Consider the following 21,192-nt stretch of genomic DNA (forward strand, 5'->3'; position numbering starts at 1 on the left):
ACACCTCCATGGCTCCATGAATCATAAAAATTAGACCAAAGTAAATATCAACTAGTCGGCCTGTGGTTAGACAGCGGAGGTCTCCCGTGTGGTTATCGGCGGCGGCCGCCACGTCTCCCCGACTTCCTCCATAACTGCTCGGCTGCCTCCCAGATGGAGCCGCTCGCCTCGCAAAGACTTAAACGCAGCGTGGAGGCTAAACCAAGTCTGAACAACTGCTGAGTTTATAAAATCTAGTTGAGCTCAGAGCTCTCTCTACTGGGAGGCATCCTGTTTTCCTCTCTTTTTATGTGGCTTGGTTACTGGCCTGTTTGATCTCTTCACATTAACAGCACGGCCATAAAAAAACAAACGCGTGAAGGAGGCCGCCCCGTAAATTCTGAGCAAACACAGGATCCTAAACGCACATCTCCATCAGCGTGAAGGAATCACGAGGCGTCCTTAGACTCTCTGAATCCTCCCAAAAACAGCATGTGTTGCTTGGCTGTCTCATGCCGCTCCCGCTAAGAAGCTACCGCAGCTTTCCAGAAGTCGTGTTTGTGTCAGCGTCATCGTCCTCACCCTGCCTCCCTTGTGTGTTGTGTGCTCTGCATTGTGCGTGGATGGCTGCTCCCTCGCTGGAGAGTGATTGACATTGTTTGTCTCTTTGGCGAGGCGCCTGACATTTCTAAAAGTCACAGCTCACATTAAGGCTGAGCCAAGCCTCCTTGTGTGCATGTGTGTGTGTGTGTGTGTGTGTGTGTGCATGAATTAGTGGCTATGAGCGGCGCATGTGCAGCGTGCTGTAAAACTGTAATCTCGCTGAACACCAACATGCTCAGATATCTACGTTCACTTCCTGCTGTAAAATATATGTTTAATATTCAGAAGTCTGCAACATCAGCGATTTCATTTGGAGCGTTGCTCCCTGCTGCATGACCATGGATGCTCGTCCCGTTTTTTTTTTACTCTAATCGTAGCTTTGCTTTGGTCTCCACCATCTCCTGAGGAACACATCTGCCTCTTTAGCTTCCAACGCTCCTCTGTGTTCACCAGCTAGGAGCTAACTGTGTCTTTCTGTCGTGTCCCACGATGACGCTGGGACACGTTAAACCAAAACGAAGAGCTGAAAGACGTTAACACATCTCTGGGGAGCTGAGGGGAACAGCAGAGCAACACTCAGTGGGTTCATACAAACAAACATAGAGCAGCTTGATGGGCGATAATGGTGAAATTGTATGTTGGGGGATGTGTGAATCTCTACAATGTGCCGACGATGGTGTTTCCTGAAGCCTGCAATGCTGTGAGACATTTGAAGGGGTTTGAAATATGATGCAGTGTTTCTTTCACAAACGCAGAAAGAGGAGACGCTTCAGACGAAGGAAAGACAAACGGTGCATCTTTACACCGTCTTAGTTTTAACACCGAGGAACGAAGAGCCGACTGGATCAACCAGGTTGACTATTGGAACGGGGAAAGACTTTCTATAATTCAGCTAGAAATGGAGCCTCTGGAATTGGAGCTGAGGGCAGATTGTCTTTCCACCTGATCTCTCTCCAGCCCACAGAGGTATGGGAGTTTCCAATAACAAGTATGGATCCAGTCCATTACTGATATTGACGTAGTGTTCTTACAGTTTGTGGTCTTCTGACATAAATGTTACAAAGATTAATGGACATTGTGTCATTCTTTGTTCTAGCCTGCAGGCCTAACAATGGAGAACAAATATGATTAAGTGCACCTCTGGTCAACAGAACAGCTTTTTCTTCCTGTCAGCACATAAATCTCCAGGACGGTGGGTGTGGTGCTGAGGACAACGAGGCCAAACGTCTTCTAAGCAAGTGTTGGTTCAATCATCTGAATACCTCGTCGTGCTTTCCTGGTGTCTGTGTCTTTCTTTGTGGCACAAAATACAAAAAAACCCATAAAATCTCCATTTCAGACGCAGACATTGAGATTAAACAAAGCCGTTTGATGTCTGGAAGAACATAGTTCAGTCATATTTAATCGTATTTACTGTGTAAACATAGTTCGCCTCTAATCCCGTTGCAACCGTTAATTTTTTGGCTTCGCTTTTTTGTTGGCATCCAAAAACAACGGCGCGTTAATACTTTTGTGAAACAGAAGGAGGAAATATATGCGGCCACCAAAAACTTTGGATCAGAAACACCCGCGGTGGTTTTCAGGCCTACCGCTGATGCTCCTGATCCAGTCGGCGAGTTGGTTTTACAAGCAGACACATTCAAGGGAAGGCGTCTTTGACTGGACCCTCATCGGCGCTGTGAGAGCGATGGGGAACACAGACACACAAACAGGACAGTGGGGGATTCGTCCGGCTCTCACTGGGTGTCTCATTCCCTCTAAACACAACAGGAGGAGGACCAGGAGGAGATGCAAGAAGAATTAAACGTTTTACTGTAAAAAGAAGAAGCTTCAAGGCGCTGCTCCAGGGAGTCCGACCTGAACAAAACAACCCCGGGTTTATGGCCGCGCCGTAAAAACGGAAGTGTTCTAAACGTCTGGTGTGTGGTGAGGAACGCTCCCCTAGCGCAAGTGATTATGAATCATGTGTAGTGTTGGTGAACGCAGCCCCAGGCCTGGCTCATCACCCAAACAATCCCCGTAATCATGGCCAGATTGTGTAAGGCACCTGTTGGTCTTTGTTCACTCTCTAGTGCTCTGTCTCGGCTGGTGGTGTTTGGTGTTACAGGTACGTCGTTAAATCCCTCTGCACACTGAGTCGACTGTCCTCCAGCTTTGATCTGAGATGTTCTCTGAACGTGTTGTGTGTTGGGCCTCCGTTGTTGTCCTGCCTACCTGTTTGGGTGAGCCCATGTGTTGCTAGGAGAGGTGGGGAGCGTATCATTTCACTGTGCGTCATGGTGAGCTCTCGTGAGCACAGCGTTCCCTTTTTCAAAGCTCACCTGCTGCTCTTATTCTTCTGCCTGTATTGTCAAGCCAACCGGTTGTCTTATTTGTTTTGCTTCTTTGTTTCTTTTCTTCCAGTGAACCATTGTCAGACCAGCTGGGTTTCTTTTTGATTCTTTTCGTGTTCCCCTTTCTTTCAGTGTCCTCATTGTTGGGAGGCTAAGCACTCACCGTGAGGCTCCTTCACCTTAAGCACGAGAGTACAAGCGCCGTGACACAATGTGGATCGCACCGTATTTGCTGTGAGGGTTGTTGCGTTGCAGCCGACGGAGCCAGCGCTAGAATTCATCAGTGTAGTCGGCCCTGCCTCTTTGATTATGTCTGATGTATTTCATTTAGTCCATTCAAACAACATGCTTGTCTCGTGTCAGATGGTGATTCCTGTAGTTTGTGTAGTGTGGTTGTTCTTGTTTCCTCATTCTCTCCTTATCGCCCTTGCTACATGTGATTTATGAATCTAGTATTTGAACCTCTGACCCACAGGTAAACTGAGGATCAAATGAATGTTGAAAAACCAACGCTGCATCACTTGGCCGAATTCCAGAAGAAGAACTCTGACGTATTTTAAAAAAGCGAACAAGCTGAATTCTCTGACTTTAAAGGAAACATGTGACCTTTGTTCTAAAAGACCTCCTATACACTTACGTGAAAAGAGGAATTGTTCTCAAAGGTTTGAGTCATTGATTCCCACGATTACCTGCTGGATCAATGCACCGAACCAACTGCTGCCTCCATTGCTCAAGGGAAATGCATGTTGAGCATCCGGCCACAGACCCGCAGCACGAGTCTGATGCTCTTCTGCTCACTTCTTCATCGATGGATGTTGGTGGAGGAGCTGAGCCTGCGGTCAGATGGCCTCGGTCAAAGCTGCCACTACAGCAGCGAACGAGCCTTTTATAATGTGCTAATGAAGAGCGACTGGAGTATTGACCTTGCTGCGGTGCTGAGATGTTTGGCTGTAGTGAGACGCGTCTCTGTTTACCACTGAATTCTGCTCGGCATCGGCCAACACCTTAGTCCTGCACTAATTGGTTAGATAGTGTCTGATTCTTTTTATTTTACTTCAATAGAACAGAAGGCCTGATGTCAGTTGAGTTGACTCATCAAAGGTACGTGTAGAAACAGAGGATGTGAGGATATCAGGGGCTTTAGGTCAGACTGTAAGCTCATGGGTACATTTCAATTTAAATCAGACACTGGATCACCCATTGAGGTTTATGTAGGGATCGGATTACGGTCATAAAGTACACCTCCCCTCCTCTCGCTCTCTTACACCCCCCCTCCTCTCCCACCCACCCTGTGCCCCCCCCCTCTATGAATGGGGGCGCTGGGGCCGTCTGCCTGTCACTGCTTTGCCTCTTTGTTCAAACTGATCTTGCTTCTCTCCCTCATCGTTGCTGCTGACGAGGAGGGGGTCGGAGGCAGCACCTTGCTGTGTGTGTGTATGTGTGTGTGTGTGTGTGTGTGTGTGTGTGTGTCCGCGCGCATCTATTCCGATCTGGCAGATTTCAGCGCGTGCGGATGAACGGCGCATAGGCTGCAGCTCAGCTCAGCGAGGAGAGGAGAGGAGAGGAGAGGATACCGTTGGCGACGGAGGAGTGACAAGTCCAAGACGTCTCGAGCTCGTGCACACACTCACGCCGGTTTCTCCTGCCTCTGCAAAGTGCTGTTTTCAGCCTCGTTCCGTCGCTCGTCCGTCTCCTCGCCCTGTGGGAGCTTTTGGGGAGCACCTGCACGGAGGCGCAAAGCTCACATTCCTGAGGATTGCGCCACTGAGACGCGTCTTCGTTTTTGACAGAAAAGGTAGGACTGAACGCGTGGATATAATGCGCTTCGCATGCACGCTTTATGAAATCAGTCATTTGGTCAGTGTGTGATATCTCAAGTCACCGGGTGGCAGGAGGCGCCTGAGACCGCTCCGCTGCTGGAAGAGGATTCAAAGTGGTTTCATGTCTTGGTTTAAATATAAAAAAGGCACTTTAAAAAACTGAGGTTGCAATTTCTGAAAATTGTGAAGTTCTTTTTTCACATTGCTCAATCATGCAATATTCAATTATGCATATGCTATAGGTTATCCTTGTGTACTAATAAACGCCTTTCCTCTCGCGCAATCACAGCCTCAACCTTTAGACGCACACAAATCGCACCCGTATGGGATATCTTTAATTATTTACAGGTCAGAGCTTTTCATATTGGTCTATATTTACTACCCATGCAGGGGCATGCATAAATCATCAACTCACCAAGTAATCGTGGGTCCTAACGCTAAGGAGATGTCCTGTCTTCATGAGAACTTTGGCTCCGTGCATCTTTGTAAATCTTCCTTTTACAGACGTCAAAATCAAAAGGAATCAGAAGGGAGAGTGCCTTCTGCTGAGATCTGAACTCTTGAACAGGTGTTTGTGAAATATATTATGTAAATCAGAGTCATTTGGTGAACATGTGCTGAACATATGCCAAAATCTGATCTGCACCTGGGCATAGCATCAAAGATCCTGGATTATCAGTGATCCCAGGGGTTTCATCTGTGCATTGAAGTATCTTAGCTTTGTAAACTAACTCTGGAAATACACAATGATAAAAAAAAGGCACCACATTATAGTGAAATGAGTGATTGCCTGGAGCCAAGCAGCTGAATGGATTTGTTTAAGTCTTGTAGCGATGCTTTCTCTGTAAACAGACACTGGCATGTACAAGTCACAGTGAAGGAGAACAGTTTGGGTCACCTTGACAAATGGGCTGTACTGTCTGAGAATATGAGCGCCCCTGCAGCCCAATAAAGCCCATTCTGTGTCTATTCACTAAGTGCAAGTCTTTTCTTCCTCGGCCCTGTTAGTGTGTCCACCACCAGCTGTGTGCCGATGCCTCAAAGAAGGACGTGGTTAACCAGGCAACACCGAGCTACAGACGAGCCTGAAGTGAACGGCGTGTGTGTGTGTGTGTGTGTGTGTGTGTGTGTGTGTGTGTGTGTGTGTGTGTGTGTGTGTGTGTGTGTGTAAGAGATAGCAGAGCAGTAGTGCCTGTGAGATGAGAATAGTGAGGAATGAGGCTCAGAGACCCAGCTGAAAGTTTACAGCATGCATTTTTCATTCTGTCCGGACGTGTGCGAGTGTGTAGCCTCTTTGAAAAGGGCATCCATGAGCCCCAACACACATACAGCAGAGACGTGTCCATGTAGACGACTGCACTCATATACGAGCGCAGGGATCAGAGAGAGCGGTGTTGTGGGGAAGAAGAAAAAAAGGTCTGACTAAAATAGAGTAGGAGCTCCGTTGGTCTGTTGCTGCACGCTTTGCACTCCATCAGCCTCAGTGTTGTTTATCACGTCTGGCTCTGAGACGGCTGCGGTTCCAGGAGACGCTTTGGATCGCTGGAACGCTAGATGCTTTCAGATAGATGAGACACCGAGTGAAGTGATCAGCCGATATGCAACGCATTCCCAAGTTTCTGCCTGCAGCTTCTCAAAAGTTATGATTTGCCGCTTTTCTATCATTTTGAATTGAATGTCTTTGCTTCGGGCCGTTGGTCCAACAAAAGTTTGAGACGTCACCTTAGGCTTTCATTTTTTTTTTTTTTGACATCTTATGAATGGTTGAGAACATAATCTGCAGATGAATTGGTCTGGTCATGGAAATAGTTACTTCCAGCCCTAAAGTGCTGTAATTTGTCAAAAAAAAAAAATGAAATAAAGGAGTTTAAGTGATCTTGCTGATGGTGTATTTTCAGTAGAAGCTACAGTCAGTTCTCAGTCGAGGCTTGATGCTCTTCTATGGTATGAAAGTGCTCACGCCAGTCTGTCACTCAAGTGATTATGGGGTCCATCCCCCTCTAATACAGTGCTAATCGCTAACAGAATAGCGCCATAAAAATGCAAATCATGGCAAGCGCTCGCTTATAGTGACAATCAAAAATAAGCTTCACATCTGAGTCAGCCTCAGGCGTGTCTCTTTACGGTTATGCTGCTCTGGAAATGTGTTGGCTTTGTTTGGATGAACATGTGATGTGCTCTGATGCACAATGCAGCAAATATTTGAGACTTCTTTGTTGCAGTCCGTCAGAGCAGTAATTCACAAACAGCACATTAAGCTGAGAATTGAAGTGGGAAGTTTATGATCTCTTTGAACTTTAAGGTTCATTTATAGCCAGAAGGGGAACAGACTTTAGACTAACAATGTCCCCACAGTGACTGGAGCTAAAACCGTCAATGTTTTCAGCACTGGACAGCTCCCAAATCTCAGCGCCCAATGGTCCAACCGCAAACATTAGTTAAATAGAAAAAGAGCAGTGAATAGTTGTGTTTTTGAGCCGCTGGATGGAAACGTAATGTCTCCCTCTCTCCCTGGAATAGGCCTATTGAAACCAGAATGAGTCCCCAGCCTCCAAGACCCAAAAGGGATTGGACAAACCAATCCATCAATCAAGTTGTCTTTAGCCTGGGAGGGACTAAAGCAGCCCACCAGGCCAATCATTACAAGCGTAGATGAGACCACAGCTGAACAGCTCAGCCACACAAAGAGAGAGGTCCCTCTCTTTGTCTCTGGCCAGAGGCTCTCCTCTAAGGTACTGGCTGGTGGAAGACAAATGTTTGGCTTTGCAGTTGGCTGAGAAGAAGCTCTTTAAGGCAGGACCAACATTTTGATCTGCCTCTGCAGCGCAGACGATTGGAATGATTAGTCACTTTCACAGAGGTAGTTAGTAGTCAGCGCAGTTAGGATTTCTGTTGCTAAAGTCTCACTGATGGAACATGTATCAACACTTCTTCCTTGTTGTGCCGTTGTGAGACTGAGTTGATGGCTTGTGCCTCTGTGTGTCTTGGCGTTGGTTATAAATACTTGAAGGACAGAGCTCTCTGCTTTTAGTCTTTTCTCACCAAGTTGACGTTCAGCACATCATTAAAGATGAGGGCTTTTTTTATTCTTTGTCTATTTTTCCATATCATTTCTCTGCTACCTTCCCCAGTGGATGGACATGTGGTTGTGCTGTGGTGGCCTGTTTATGGAAGCTCTCAGTATCCTCTGTGTGTGTGTGTGTGTGTGTGTGTGTGTGTGTGGAGTCACAGACTAATATACTCAAGTTAATAGCTGCGTCTCAAGCACCTGATCCTTTATTGACTTTGCTAACAAGAGATGACCTCAGAACCTTCACCTTTGACCTCCGGTGTGTTTATAACACAGCTGGTGTAGAGGCTGCTTACGACCAGACGAAATGTATTTGTCGTCTGACCCTAAAATCATTTTCCCCTTCAATATTGCTATTTACAAACATTTGACCTACCATACATGGGAACTTCAGCTGCTTTTATTATTATTATTTTATTATTATTCTGTATTCCCCGCTGCAGTTCCCTTCTGCGGAGCATTTTAGCATCTTTTAGCTCATTGTTTACTATTTTGGTGAATTCTCATCAGCATTGTTCCTGGCAGGCGCCAAGGAACCTATAAAAGAAGGAGGGGTCATGAAGTCATCGACGGCGTTCTGATTTTCATTGGTGTCAGACTGTGGTGCCGGTTCTATTAAAGTGAATGGGGGCGGGCATGGCAAGGCCCGCTGTAACCCAAAGTATCGGTGCTGTTTCCCCTTTGACTGACAAATGCATTCACAAAGTAAAACCACAACACGTTGTGTGATGGTGACTAAACGTTTGTGTTTGTGTTGGTCTCTAAACAGATCATGACTCTGTCCAACAGCTGCATACAGCTCAAGTCAAGATAGCTGCATCACGATACATAACCAGATTATCATCACTGGGTCTGCCTCTGCGACTTCCATTCATGCTAGTCAGCTAGCCTATATCGTTAGCTAGTATTGACAACACTGCAGCGACGTGTCTGCTTCTTTCTCATCGTTGTTCTTTTGTCTCCAAATAAATGTAGGACGTCTCAACTGAGAGACTGCTGATTAACACTAGATAAACAAAGAGCAAACGCTGATTTAGCTCATTGACGACCGAAGTAACAAGTATAAAGGTTTAATAAAGGCCCAAGAATAAAGGCACAAGAACAGGACACATTATCGAGAGAGTTGGCTAACGTTAGCCCTTTTGAATATTTTTGAATATCATTAACAGTTTTGTATTTGGTTAGTTATCGATAACAAAGACAGACAAAGTTAGCGACTAGCTGGTGAATATAGTCGAGTATTTAGCGGCTAAAAAGCCAGATCTCATCCCCAAAGTGGCCCAAATCTCCCAAAATGTAGGTTTAAAAGACATTTTGTTGACAATATTTAGTTCATGCTTCCATGTACATTCCTGTGCATATTGCTTTTCATAAAACACTGCATGATTAGTGACTTTAAAAGCACATGAAAAAGTATATATGGAGGCCAATTTCCACCAGGAAAAGAAAAATGACATACATCATTAGACACACATCTAATGAGTCAACAGAGTTTTAAGTAATAATCACACAATAATACAAATGATTGGACAGTGTCAAAATGTGTATATAATACGTAAGTAATACGTAGGTTTTATATTTCAAGGTTTACTTTTCATCAGTTTTCCTGGCAGGAACGGCCCACCAGGGAATAACATCACAAGGACAAATTCTGTACAATTTACGATTTATTTCCTCCTCCAGCAAAAGGTTCAGCGCTAACACAACACGTCGGCGTGATTTGATCCTTTTTGATGCATTACAGAAAAGAGCGATGATTGATTTGACCGAGGTCGCTGTCTGGCGCTCCCCACTTTCTATTTCCTCTGAAAAGCTGTTACAATGCTTCTCAAATATTTATGTGCACACTTATAAATAGTGTGGCTCCCTCATATTCTAATCAAATTCACTTCAATTGATTTTTCTGTCTGACGCGCTACCTTTTGTACACGCACACACACACACACACACACACACACACACAACGAAAACACACACGTGTGCCAGAAAGAGAGTGAGAATGAAAAGGCGGCGAGAGGAAAAAGAGCATTTCTGAGATCATCTGCTGCAGGTCTGCTGAGTGTCGTTCCACAGCAGCTGAACAGCTCTGCAGGAATCTCGGTAACAGATGGATGTTATAAGAGCTGTCAATCTCTCGCATGAATGCACAAATTGGTGATACATGCATTAAACATCACATCGGTATATCTCCTTTTGGTTTGCTGTTCCACACTGAATAATTAATGAAAAGAACAGAACACGTGTAACTACCTAGTTACAACAAGTCTCTTTTTCACCCGACTTGTCTGTTTAGAGCAATCCAAACGTCCTCCTCTCTGAAATCCTAACCCGGCCCGTCCAGAGCCAGCTGGTTTCAATAACCTCTGTCTCCATGCCCAGTAAGATCAATGGCGTCAGTGTGAGAGGAAGGAGTGTGTAATCTTTGAATCGGAGAGAGACCAGCTTTCCAGAGTCCTCTCTCTCTCCAACCGAAGCCAGGGCCAGAGCCGCATGAGTCATTAGTCGCTTTGAATGTGATCGGTCACCACACAGGCTCACCGAAACACAATGGCTGTCTGAATGAGTGTGAGAGTGTGAGGGAGAGTGTGCACAATGCACGAAGGGAGCAGGAAGTGAATACCTGATTCAGCTCAGCTCTCTTCTTAGAAAGTTCCTTTAGTTTAACATTTGGTAACAAATCTCCACTGCACCATACTACCTGCTTCTGTCTTCACTATTAGTTAGAGAAAATTGCGTCTGTGTTTGCGCACAGAAGTTGAAAATTTGGGCCACAAATCTGTTCAAAATGCGACATTTTGACAAACAGCCAATCAAGGAGAGTCGCGGAGCTTCACGGAGCTCCTCTGAGGAGCTTTCATCATGGCAGCGGAGTGTTGTCACGACGGTGATAAAATGACCTTCCCTTCATTCCTCCTCCTTCGTCTGCTTCCTCTCCCAGCTCACCACTTTGTCTGTCACTCATCCAGAGCTGTTATTCTGCCGTACACTCCGTCGCTCTCTGGAGGTAATAGTTTTGTGAGACATGATTAAAGAAAAAGGGAAGGAGAGAAATCACCTTCTCCTGTCGGGTCCCAGGAGGGGGATTCAAGACTGACAGTTTGACTCCTTACTGTAGAACTCTGCTTCCATCCTGAAGTCTACAGACGTAGTCTTCAGCCTCTCCTCTTCAGCGAGCATGCCTTATATTTTTAGACACTAATTCTGCTGCTTCTTACAAAAGAAACTCTTGGATTGTTCCTGTCTGAAGTTCATTTCCCCAAGGGAGGGAAAAGGGCACGTCTGAAGTTCTGTTGGGTAGAGAACAAGAACATCATTATTGGTTTATTTAATATAAAAATAAATATATATATATATATATATAGCATATAAACAGGAGCCCAAGAGTTTTACTTATTTACTTCTTAAAGTAGTTGAGTAGGAAGAGTTACTTCCAAAGCTAGCTGCATTTAAAGCTATTAGCACATCACATTCTTTTGTGGGGTCACAAGTCATTCCAGGAAAAGGTCAGCTCTAGATTGACACAGCTGCTACATCCTGCTACGTCAGCGTCAAGGCTGACATTTAAACTCCAGCAACATTTCTCAAACTTGCTGGTTCGTCCTCATCTTCAAATCCTCTTTGCCTAAGGGACAAATATTGTTTGGAAATAAACAATAAAACCTAGCGCTGCTATGTTTTCTAAGGTAAGCATCGAAAACAGAGTCATTTCTATATCACATTTGAATGCTGACTTTCTAGGAACAAGTAGCTTTCTCAGGCTAAATGACTCCATTCAGTAGAACAGTGTGTCGTTACTGTAGCTGTCAGATATATAGGACCCTTCCTGTTGAGTTCCTACTGGAAACATTACAAAGTCTGAAGGAGAACTCAAGGAGTTAGTGTTGATCAGCTAGCCAGCTATAAAGTTAGCTTATAAAATCACCTCGCCTGTTAAGAGGGAGAGGTACTGAAGTCTGAAGTCCAGCACTCATTGTTTCCCAAAAGGATTTGGAAATCTGCCTCTTTGCAAACTGCATAATGTGGGTCAATTCACAGACTATAGTACATTCGGTTTATTTGTTCTCTTGACTTCAACAGAGATACCAGCTGTCAGTGTGCGCTGTGTAATGTGTGAAGCGTCATGTTTGTGTTTCAGTGACCTGTGTGGATTGGCTCTAGTTTGATGTGGGGCTTCACAGTAGATGTACAATTACAGTGTTGTTTGTGTGTGTGTGTGTGTGTGTGTGTGTGTGTGTGTGTGTGTGTGTGTGTGATGAGTCAACATGGCCTGATTAAGTAAACCTTTGTAGTCTGTAAACACACACACACACACACACACACACACACACACACACTTTAATGTAGCATGATGGAGGCATTGTAAGAACGATGCTGTGCTTACAAACACGATTTATCAGCTGACGTGACGTGTTCCACACTTTTCATGTTTTTTTTCTTTCTTGAAGCTATTTTCCCACCAGCTGCAGAACCAACGGAGATTTGGGTCGAGCGGCCCGTCTTGCCTGCGTCACGACGAACGCGAGGCCAGTTGGTCTCCTGCTTCGACAGATTGACAGCTTAGCGCTGAGCCCTAATGCGGGACCGCCGGCCTCGTCTGTTAGCTCTCTTCGGATCTCTGTCACTCCGCTCGTCGTCTCTTACAATGAGCCCAGAACGCAACCCATTCAGACGGCGTCGTGAAAATGTGTCGGATGGACGTCCGCATTGAAGTTCACTGAAGCATTTTAGAGACTTCTGGCTCTTTTCTCCTCAAGACACAGCTGTGCCTGTGAAAGTGAAGAGTGGCTTTTTAGAGGGAGGCGTTCGCGACATCTGATGTCTCCTCCTCAACAAAAGGTGGTGCTGGTTAGTATGCGGCCGGTGTGATTGGCTGGCCAGTGCACTGTATGTCGTAAATCCCTCCTGGTAAAACTTTGAAAGGCGGCTGTCTATAGAGCACACAGCGTCGTATGTTGTATAGCATCCATAGAGATGTCCATAGGCTGAACTCTGTATTCTGTTGCTGTGGATGGTGGCTGCTGGGCCCCTGCCAGTCCCTGGCCCTCCAATACAACAGCCTCTAACGCTGTCTCTCTCTCTCTCTCTCTCACAAGACTGGGCAACCTCCTCGGTGTCGTGACCCTCTCCAAGCCTTTAGAAATCTTTTGTCACCCACCCAGCTAGCTCCACCAATGGTTCGGGCCTTCAACATGCAGAGAGTCCAACAGCTCAACCCCAATCTGTCACAGCCCATCACAAGGTCCTAACCCACCTTCAGAGATGGGACGCCTCAAAGTGTGTGGCACAGTGGGGTCCCACCCGCACCAGAATATCCCACCTCCCCCCCTTTTTCCAAGAGTCCAGACACCAACTTGATTGCCCACCATTAAAAAAAAAAAAATCCCTCAACAAATCGTTGCTTAATGGCAGTATGGTTTGGCGGGCGTCGCGGAGCGCTTTACTTATCTGAGAGGAATGTTTCGCTTTGCCTCACACGCTCCAGTTTTATACGGTTGAAGGTTTTACTGAGCATTCACATGGTCAGAGAAGAGAGCGACCATTATTCCTGTAATTTATAAGGGGCTGAGCTGGTGTTGCATAATCTTCTCTCTGAGCATCAGGGATGCTGGTGACAGGAGCTGCTGTTACCTTGGTGAATGCAAAGAGGTCTTTTGCTTTCCAGGATAAATTAATGCTTAAATCTAGACGGTCCAAAACATGTCGGATTAATTTCTGCTCCGGCTACTTAAAATTCTTCATCTATTGCGAGCCTCTGTTGTAGTCAGGAAGGTATAAAGAACCAATTTTTTTGCAAATGCATCATTTTGATTTATCTGCGTTTGCTTCACTCCCCTTAATCAGCATTATCAAACAAAGCTTGTTTTCCTCAAACAACAAACTCTCTTCTTCATTTCATACCAGTGCGGGGCAATAAAGCTCCGTCTCCGGCGTCTCTCCATTGAGCTGAGAAGCTTCGGGCCTCGAGCCAAAATCCTCTGGCAGTGTCAACAGCTCATTTCTGATGTGTGGCAGGATTTCCTCTGTGCTGTGCAGAAGGAATGCACCACAATCACTTTTTTTTTCTTCTTTCCACTGTGGTGTGCTCAAACTTAATCCATCTTTTTACTTCAAGAGCGGTTCTCTTAAGAGTCATGATTGTGCATTTGACGTGTCACTCTGAGATCAAACTTAACGGCGTCTGATGGCCCGTTTTAAGCAGGTAGAAGACCAGCACTGCATGACAGCGTCGTACCGGTTGAATAGACAGTGGTAGCTCCGGCGGCAGAGAGGGTGAAGAATGTAAATATGTGCGTCGTCTAAATGGAAAGCACTAAATACAAGTCAGTCAACTGGCCTCTAAGTGCCCTTAAAGATGCAATATTGCTTATTTCTTTCTTGCTAATAAATAGGATGGACATGATACATTATCCGTCCCTGTCGGTGCATATGCAGTGTGTGCACGCTACTAAATCACCTCATTTGCCTGAGATTGGCTTTTCAAGGCTTCAGTGTTCAAGGCCATGTCGGGGGGTGTTTTATTTCATAGGTGTGGCCACGGTGCAAGGACCCACAACGGAGAAGACGAAAACTAAATAAAGTGATCTGCTCATTCAAACACCTTGTGAAGGTCAGCATTCCTTTGTGTGTAGGTAGGAATTCACGCTGCTGCTTTACCGCCTGTAAACGTCTTCCATAGCAGGACAGACATGAGTGGCGTGTGTGTGTGTGTGTGTGTGTGTGTGTGTGTGTGTGTGTGTGTGTGTGTGTGTGCGTTAGAAGAAGGGAGTGCGCAGTAAGAAGGTGGTCTAATTAGTTTTGAAAAGGTTTTTGTAAACCAAGCTGGGGAGCATTTTTTTCCCGACAAGCTGCTCTTCATCTGCAAATGGACTGCAGTTATATCACACTTTTATCCAAAGCACTGTACAATTTCTCTCTCTCTCACACACACACACACACACGCACACACACACACACACACACACACACACACACACACACACACACACACACACAGCACTGGACACAGATGAATTATCTTATTGTATGACTATGGATGAAGAAATGCTTTTTGGTGATAATATGCTTACATTAGGCAAGAGGGAGAAACTCAAATAGCTGCAGCTGAACTGAAAGATAATCACATATTTGCAGTACATGAACCTTTACATGTCTAACCTGTCTCTCTCTCTCTCTCTCTCTCTCTCTCTCTCTCTCTCTCTCTCTCTCTCTCTGCAGGTCCAGCATGGCCCTCAGTCTGTGTGCAGCGGGGCAGCAGATCCTCTTCGCCCTGATGCTGCTGCTCTATTCAGGCTCGGGTAAGTCGTCTTCCTCCTCCTTCCTAAATCGTTGGATCATCATACAGAAATGAACCATCAGTTTATGATCTGAAGGAAAAACATTTGACAAATTAATGTTGGCACACGAGTAAAAAAGAAAGAGGGAAGGAGCAGCTGGACCAAAATATGGGAAAAAAACCATCAGTTCCCACATTCATTTTCCATAGACATGAATCCACGAGACAGGTCTGCACTAATTTGAGCGTCGTAAGTAAGAGCTGACATGCTGAGGATGTTTTCAGACATGCTCGGTGGGACTGAGCTGGAACACCTCCAAGCCCATTTCTGCAAGTTTAGTCGACCATCTGTTCCATTACAACTATGCATAAAATTCCCCAATTATGGAACAAAAAGACAAAACATCTCGGAGCCGCAGGTTTGAGGCCCTGTGCAGTCTGCTGGCTGCCCGCGGTAAAGATAAGTTCCTGTCCTTAATTACTTTTCCTGCAATTGGCATGCATGATAGCTGCTCAGTCTGGATTTTCATTACAAGAAGAAGCTGCATCACTTATTTCCAAAACTGAAACAAAAAAAAAAACAACAATACCTTAATGGTCATTATGCTCTGGCTGCAGAAAGTTATTACTCCATTCAATCATGTTGTTGCTGCAAAAGTAAACAAAAGAATCCAAGTACTACTAAAAACCTGCTACTACTCCCAGATACAAGTACTAGACACCATCCTTAAGTTGTAGAAGCTGTTAAAACATTCATATTATTTCACTTTTGAATAAGTCATTTTCAAGTTCATCACCCTCAAAGTTGCCCTGGAGCAGTCGACAAAGCACCACAATACAGCAAACTGGGACATCTGGATAACAGAGTTTACTGTATGAGCTGTGATGATGGACAGCTGGCAAGCAATGCACCAGGTTAATGATGAATACTGCATATCCATCTGCTCTGTAACGAGTAGTTCACAACATGTTCAGCCCGCTAACAAGAACAAGTGGAGTTTAAAGCGGGTTTGTTTTGGATTTAATCGAGCGTTGACCTTGGCATCTCTTGATGGCGTCACCACTCTGAGGCAGATGCCCATCGCTAGAGAGGATCTGGTAAATACACCTGATGTCGCCTGATGTTTCCTGACTCCATGGGTTGATAAGAATCACCTGAATGAGTTATCAGCAACAGAGGTTGTGGGATACAAAAAAGCCGCAAGAGATACAGAGCACCAGTTGCGTGCGGCTACATGTTCTGCAGTTGGAGGAGCCTCCTGATGGGGATCATGTCATCAATCTGATGTACGCATTTCCTCTGAATTGGTCCACATTTTGGGACAAACAAACAAACATGTATGTGCTTTCTTGCGAGTTAGATCAGGTCATTGATAGCTCTCTCATGTCTGCACGGCAAAAATTAAACTATAAATGGAACAATATTGATTACTTTACACAAGAAAGAAATATTAGTTTTTTTCTGTGCTTTTCAAAACACGCAAAGGAAGTCTGTGAGACGCAATTAAAAGCTCCAGAAAAGGAGCGTTAGAAGACCGTTTCAGTCACTCTTTCCTACATTCATGCCCGTCATTTTAAATATAGACCTAGCATTAGTTAGCATGTCCTTATTATATGTTTGTCATCAAATGTATTGAGCCAGCACAGTCCATTCAGCTCATCACACTGTGGCTGGCCTTGAGAGCCTCCTTGCAGTTTGTCCTTATTGGACAGCTCACTGGACTCTAGAGGAGGACTCGCAGCAATAAGAGAAGGCATCTGCTAATGATGGAGAGTGTCCTTTCATGTCACTTCCAGATCTCTCGTCCTCCTTTTAGGTTGTATTTCTTTTGTCCCATCTGTCACCACCATGCTACAGCGCATACTCGTCATCCAAAGTCTCTCAATCTGCTCCATTCGGTTTCTCAGCCTCCTTCTTATCCTCCATCTTCATCGTTGATTTTCCCTCTTATTTACTCTCTTCCCCCCATCCCTCTCTCATTCCTGCTCCCTGTCTTGTTCTGGCTCTCTTGCTCTTCTCTGGTATTTGTGATTCTGAGATTACATCTGATTTGGGGGGGGCGGGGGGGGCGGAGGCGTTCTTCAGCACAGAGCGATGCTCTCAGGGGGTTCAGCGTGTGAAAGCAGTCCAATCTAAATGCAGATGCAAATATCTTTTGGGGGTTTAATTCCACCATGTGCAATATTCCAAACAAGGCATTTATTTTTGTTTCGTTGCTCTGCACCTCTTGTTACGCTCATATTAGTTTTCTACACATTGGTGCATTTGACTAACGGCGAGGATTTGAATGACCACAAAAGGAAGCAATAGTGAAAACCCTTATTAAAGCTTTGTAATTATGTCTTCTGATGTGCCACAGACGGTCATCCAGCTCAGTACGACAGCATGAACTAACTCACTATCAAGTATAAATGATTCGCTTTTTCTTTTTAATAGATGAAGAACAAATAGGTTTTAATTCCAGGTCCTTTGTTCCAGCTGTTTCCACTGCATCTCACAATCTTCATGGAAACGGATAGAGGCTGAGCAGTTGTCATGGCAATAACTCGGTTTTCCTTAAAATGACATTTTGAGGAAATTACTTTATAGAAAAGATCTTTATTATGTTTAAGAAAATTACAATGTCTACCTTTGAGATAGACAGATAGATGCTTTAATCATTTAAGGGGACATTTGTCAAAGATTGTATGAACTACAATATATAATAGAACATAATCTTGCTCGGTGTGTGACGGTCAGGTGCAGGATTTGGTTTGCCGGCAGACAACGTCTGTACAGGTGATCCTGTTGTCATGGTTACGTTGAACCTGCGCGTCATGGCAACCAGACAGAGCGAGTTGCTGATATCAATCTGCGTTGCCGAGAAATTGCCTCACACCGCGAGGTTGACTGTACGTTGACGCTTCCCTTTGCATGAAATGACTTTAAATGAACTAGAGTGAGTGACGGTGGAGTGGATTCTGTGAGGGTCAGAGGTCAGAGGGGAGTAAGTCGTAACACCGTCGTCACTTGTGTGTCTTTACACTCTCGTCTATGTGTGTGTAATTGTCTGTGAGGGGCTGGGATCCTTATAATAGGTCGTGTTCCTTTGCTGGAATGATGAAACCAGGTCCTGTTCTTGTGTGGAAACATGAGTGTGAACTTGCTAATGAACCCCTGAGGTCTTGTTACTGTAGCAGGCACCTCTGTTAGAAGCTCCAGAACAGCATGCACTTTCTTTGTGTAGAATACTGTATGTCATTTACCCTCTAATCAAACACCAGCCTCATTCATATCTGTAAAAAAGTATATGCAGTATATTGTTCATCTTCCCTTGTATGCAAAACACCCTCCGACATATTTACTTGATGTAATGATGTCCTGCTCTGTTGTTTGTCCTCTGTAGCTGTAGCCTCCTCCGTAGTGAACATGCGTAGGATCACGCATCCCACCGTACAACAGACGCTGGCGGGCAGCGCCGTCCTCCCCTGTGTCTTCACCCTCCAGACCGGCTCCTCCGGCCAGCCTTCCCACCTGCTGTGGACTCGCATCAGGGCACCAGCAAAGGGAGAGGGCGCTCCTCTGGAGCAGACTGTGCTCTCTGCCAAAGGTAAGAAAGAGACACGGCGATGTAGTGCAGCTGTTGATGGATCGCTCGCATAACATTTCTTAGAATGCTTAGAAAGTGCACTTAAAGGCTGCTCAGTATGTCCATATTAATAGTAACGTGTCATAGTTAGATGTCTGTGTACTGACTCTGCAGCTCTCCTCAGCATGTATTCAATGAATTCATCTGAAGGCCTCACCGGTGAAACAAAAGAAGCTCCTGGAATTAAAACAAGATAAATCCTCGCAGTAGAGGTTTTCCACTCCGAACCTCCCAAGGTGGAAGGATTCTGCAAAGTCATTGCTCGGCACAGATTGAAGTCACCTATATTAGGCCCTTTTGAAAGTCGTTGGTGTCTTTCAGGTCATTGTTTTGGTTTTACGACCAGCAAATTTAGTGTTTTGGTTCAGTCTCACCGCTAATCAACCGGGTGTTCAAATGTAGAAGGCAGCTGTTTTCAGTGAAAAGGCTCTAAATAGTTTAACCGGAGCCACACAAACTAAATCAAATTGTAGATGAAGTTTTAAATTCTTTCCTCTACAACGCCGAATGTTCATGACAAACAAAGAAACTCTTAAAGGTAAAAAATAAAGGTTTAATTCACAATCACTGCCCTGCTCTGTCAGGACTGTGGGTGTTTGATCACTTTTCATTTTGGTCTGAAAGTGAAGCAAACGACTGTCAGAGTTTGATTCAAGTGTTGAATTTTGATTGGTCCACAAAGGCATGTGACGTCACATCGTTCCAAATGAGCCCCGCCCTCTTCCAACCAGTGGGAAAAGCAAAGACAAAAAACAAAAAAGTACAAAAGTTGTTTTGTGGGAAATGACCTAAAACGTGTTTTGGCAGACGAGTGTGTGTTCACACGGGACCGATCACTAACACCGAGGCCGCCTGAGAGGATTCCTTTATCTCTACCTCCATCTATGAATCTCAGGCCCCTTATGAGTTTATGCTTTATCGCTCAAATCTGCAGGATGCCAATAGACAAGTATAATGAAGGAACCCTCTCCTTTCTCTGCCAAAGGTGATGTCATCAAGGTGAATAAGGCTTTCAGCGGCCGCGTCATGCTGCCAGGATACGCTGCCAACCCTCTGAATGCTACCATGGAGATCTCCAGCCTCCGCACCAACGACTCGGGCACTTACCGCTGTCAGGTTGTCCTGGGTAACGAATATGAGCGAGACGCGGTGCCCCTGGTGGTCTCCGGTAAGTGCAGCAGCCTTGTTCACTGTGATGTGAGGAAGGGTTCAGTGCCACAACCTCCCTTGAAGGACACATTTAAGCTCAAAGAAGGAACGCTGCCGACGGACCGAGCAGCGTTCACACGAACAACTTCAAAGTTTGTTCTGACTTAATTGATTTCTGTGTTTTTGTTGCGTTCCAGGATTGTTGTGCTAATGTCACAGAGATAATGCCAGCTTGAGAACAAGGAGCACTGCCAACCTTTCTCAGCTTTTCTATTTAATTAAACATTAATAACATTGATTCAGCATATCAATATCAAAATGACTGACTTAATTAATGTAGCTGCTGCTTTCTGTGTTGTTGTTGTTTTTTTTATCTAGTTTTCCACTTGAGTGATTGTGTAATTCTTCTAATTAAAGAGTTTAGGCTGAATACCAATGATCACTTTTCTGTGTTCCCGTCTGTGAAATTCCAGCTGAAACTCTCAGAGCATTAGATCGATCTGTTTGTGGCCACGACGACGCGCTCACCGATCACCTCCCGCTGGTGTATTGCTTTTAAACTCGTCGGTGTGTCCGTCTCGCCACGTGTCCCCTGTGTGTACCTGTGCAGGTGTGGTGTTTCACTACCAGGCTCCCGGCTCCAGGTACGCCCTCTCGTTTGCCGACGCTCGGCGGGTCTGCCAGGAGAACTCGGCTGAGATGGCCACACCGGCCCAGCTGTGGGCGGCGCACTACGACGGCTTCGCCAGCTGTGCGGCCGGCTGGCTGTATGACCAGACTGTCCGGTGAGGAGAGACGTTCGACAGCTTGCTTCTGTTTGTCCCATCGCCCCGGTTGCTCACTAGGTGTTGAGAGTCCCGCTGTAGTTACAGTCAGTATTGATCCACCTGCAGGATGTTTGGACACAAAGACCTAGAATGGTATCAAGTCTCACTTGATCTCAGCAAAGAAAGCAAATTAGTCTATTTGCCAAAAAGACAAACTTACTTTGATGATTTATCGATTATCAAATTTGTCAACTGACTAATCGATTAAACAACCAGTTTCAGGACTATTTTGGAAGCTGCTATATATTTTTATTATGCCTGTTAATTCTCTAATATGAAGACATTTGCTTTGTTTTGTCTACTGTCTCAACTAACATTCAGTTCTTCTGTTTAGTAGCTTCATCTGCGTCAGATTCATGTTCTTCTTTTCACCGCTGTTGTATATTTGCTGCTGATTTGTATTTCAATTTATTTGAATCTCTTGCCCTTTAAAAGAGATTGCTAATTTGAATTTATTCTTAACTGACATTTAAAGTCTTGATAATGAGAACAAACGCTTCGACATGTGA

The 21,192-nt window shown here is 45.1% G+C and overlaps 1 protein-coding gene across 1 annotated transcript in view; it reads left to right on the plus strand.

Moving 5' to 3' along the window:
- The first annotated feature begins 4,280 nt into the window (after window positions 1-4,280).
- Window positions 4,281-21,192, plus strand: part of LOC137892557 (neurocan core protein-like) — a 34,744-nt gene continuing 17,832 nt past the window's right edge. Inside the window, exons 1-5 of the mRNA XM_068737802.1 lie at window positions 4,281-4,710; window positions 15,021-15,100; window positions 18,465-18,668; window positions 19,693-19,875; window positions 20,467-20,641. Coding sequence (XP_068593903.1) covers window positions 15,028-15,100; window positions 18,465-18,668; window positions 19,693-19,875; window positions 20,467-20,641 — 635 coding nt within the window. The 5' untranslated portion in view covers window positions 4,281-4,710; window positions 15,021-15,027. The remainder of the gene's footprint in view (window positions 4,711-15,020; window positions 15,101-18,464; window positions 18,669-19,692; window positions 19,876-20,466; window positions 20,642-21,192) is intronic.

Source organism: Cebidichthys violaceus, unplaced genomic scaffold, assembly GCF_023349555.1.
Source record: "Cebidichthys violaceus isolate CVI_PGR_0920_01 unplaced genomic scaffold, fCebVio1.0.p SCAF_8, whole genome shotgun sequence".
NCBI classification, from domain to species: Eukaryota; Metazoa; Chordata; class Actinopteri; order Perciformes; family Stichaeidae; genus Cebidichthys; species Cebidichthys violaceus.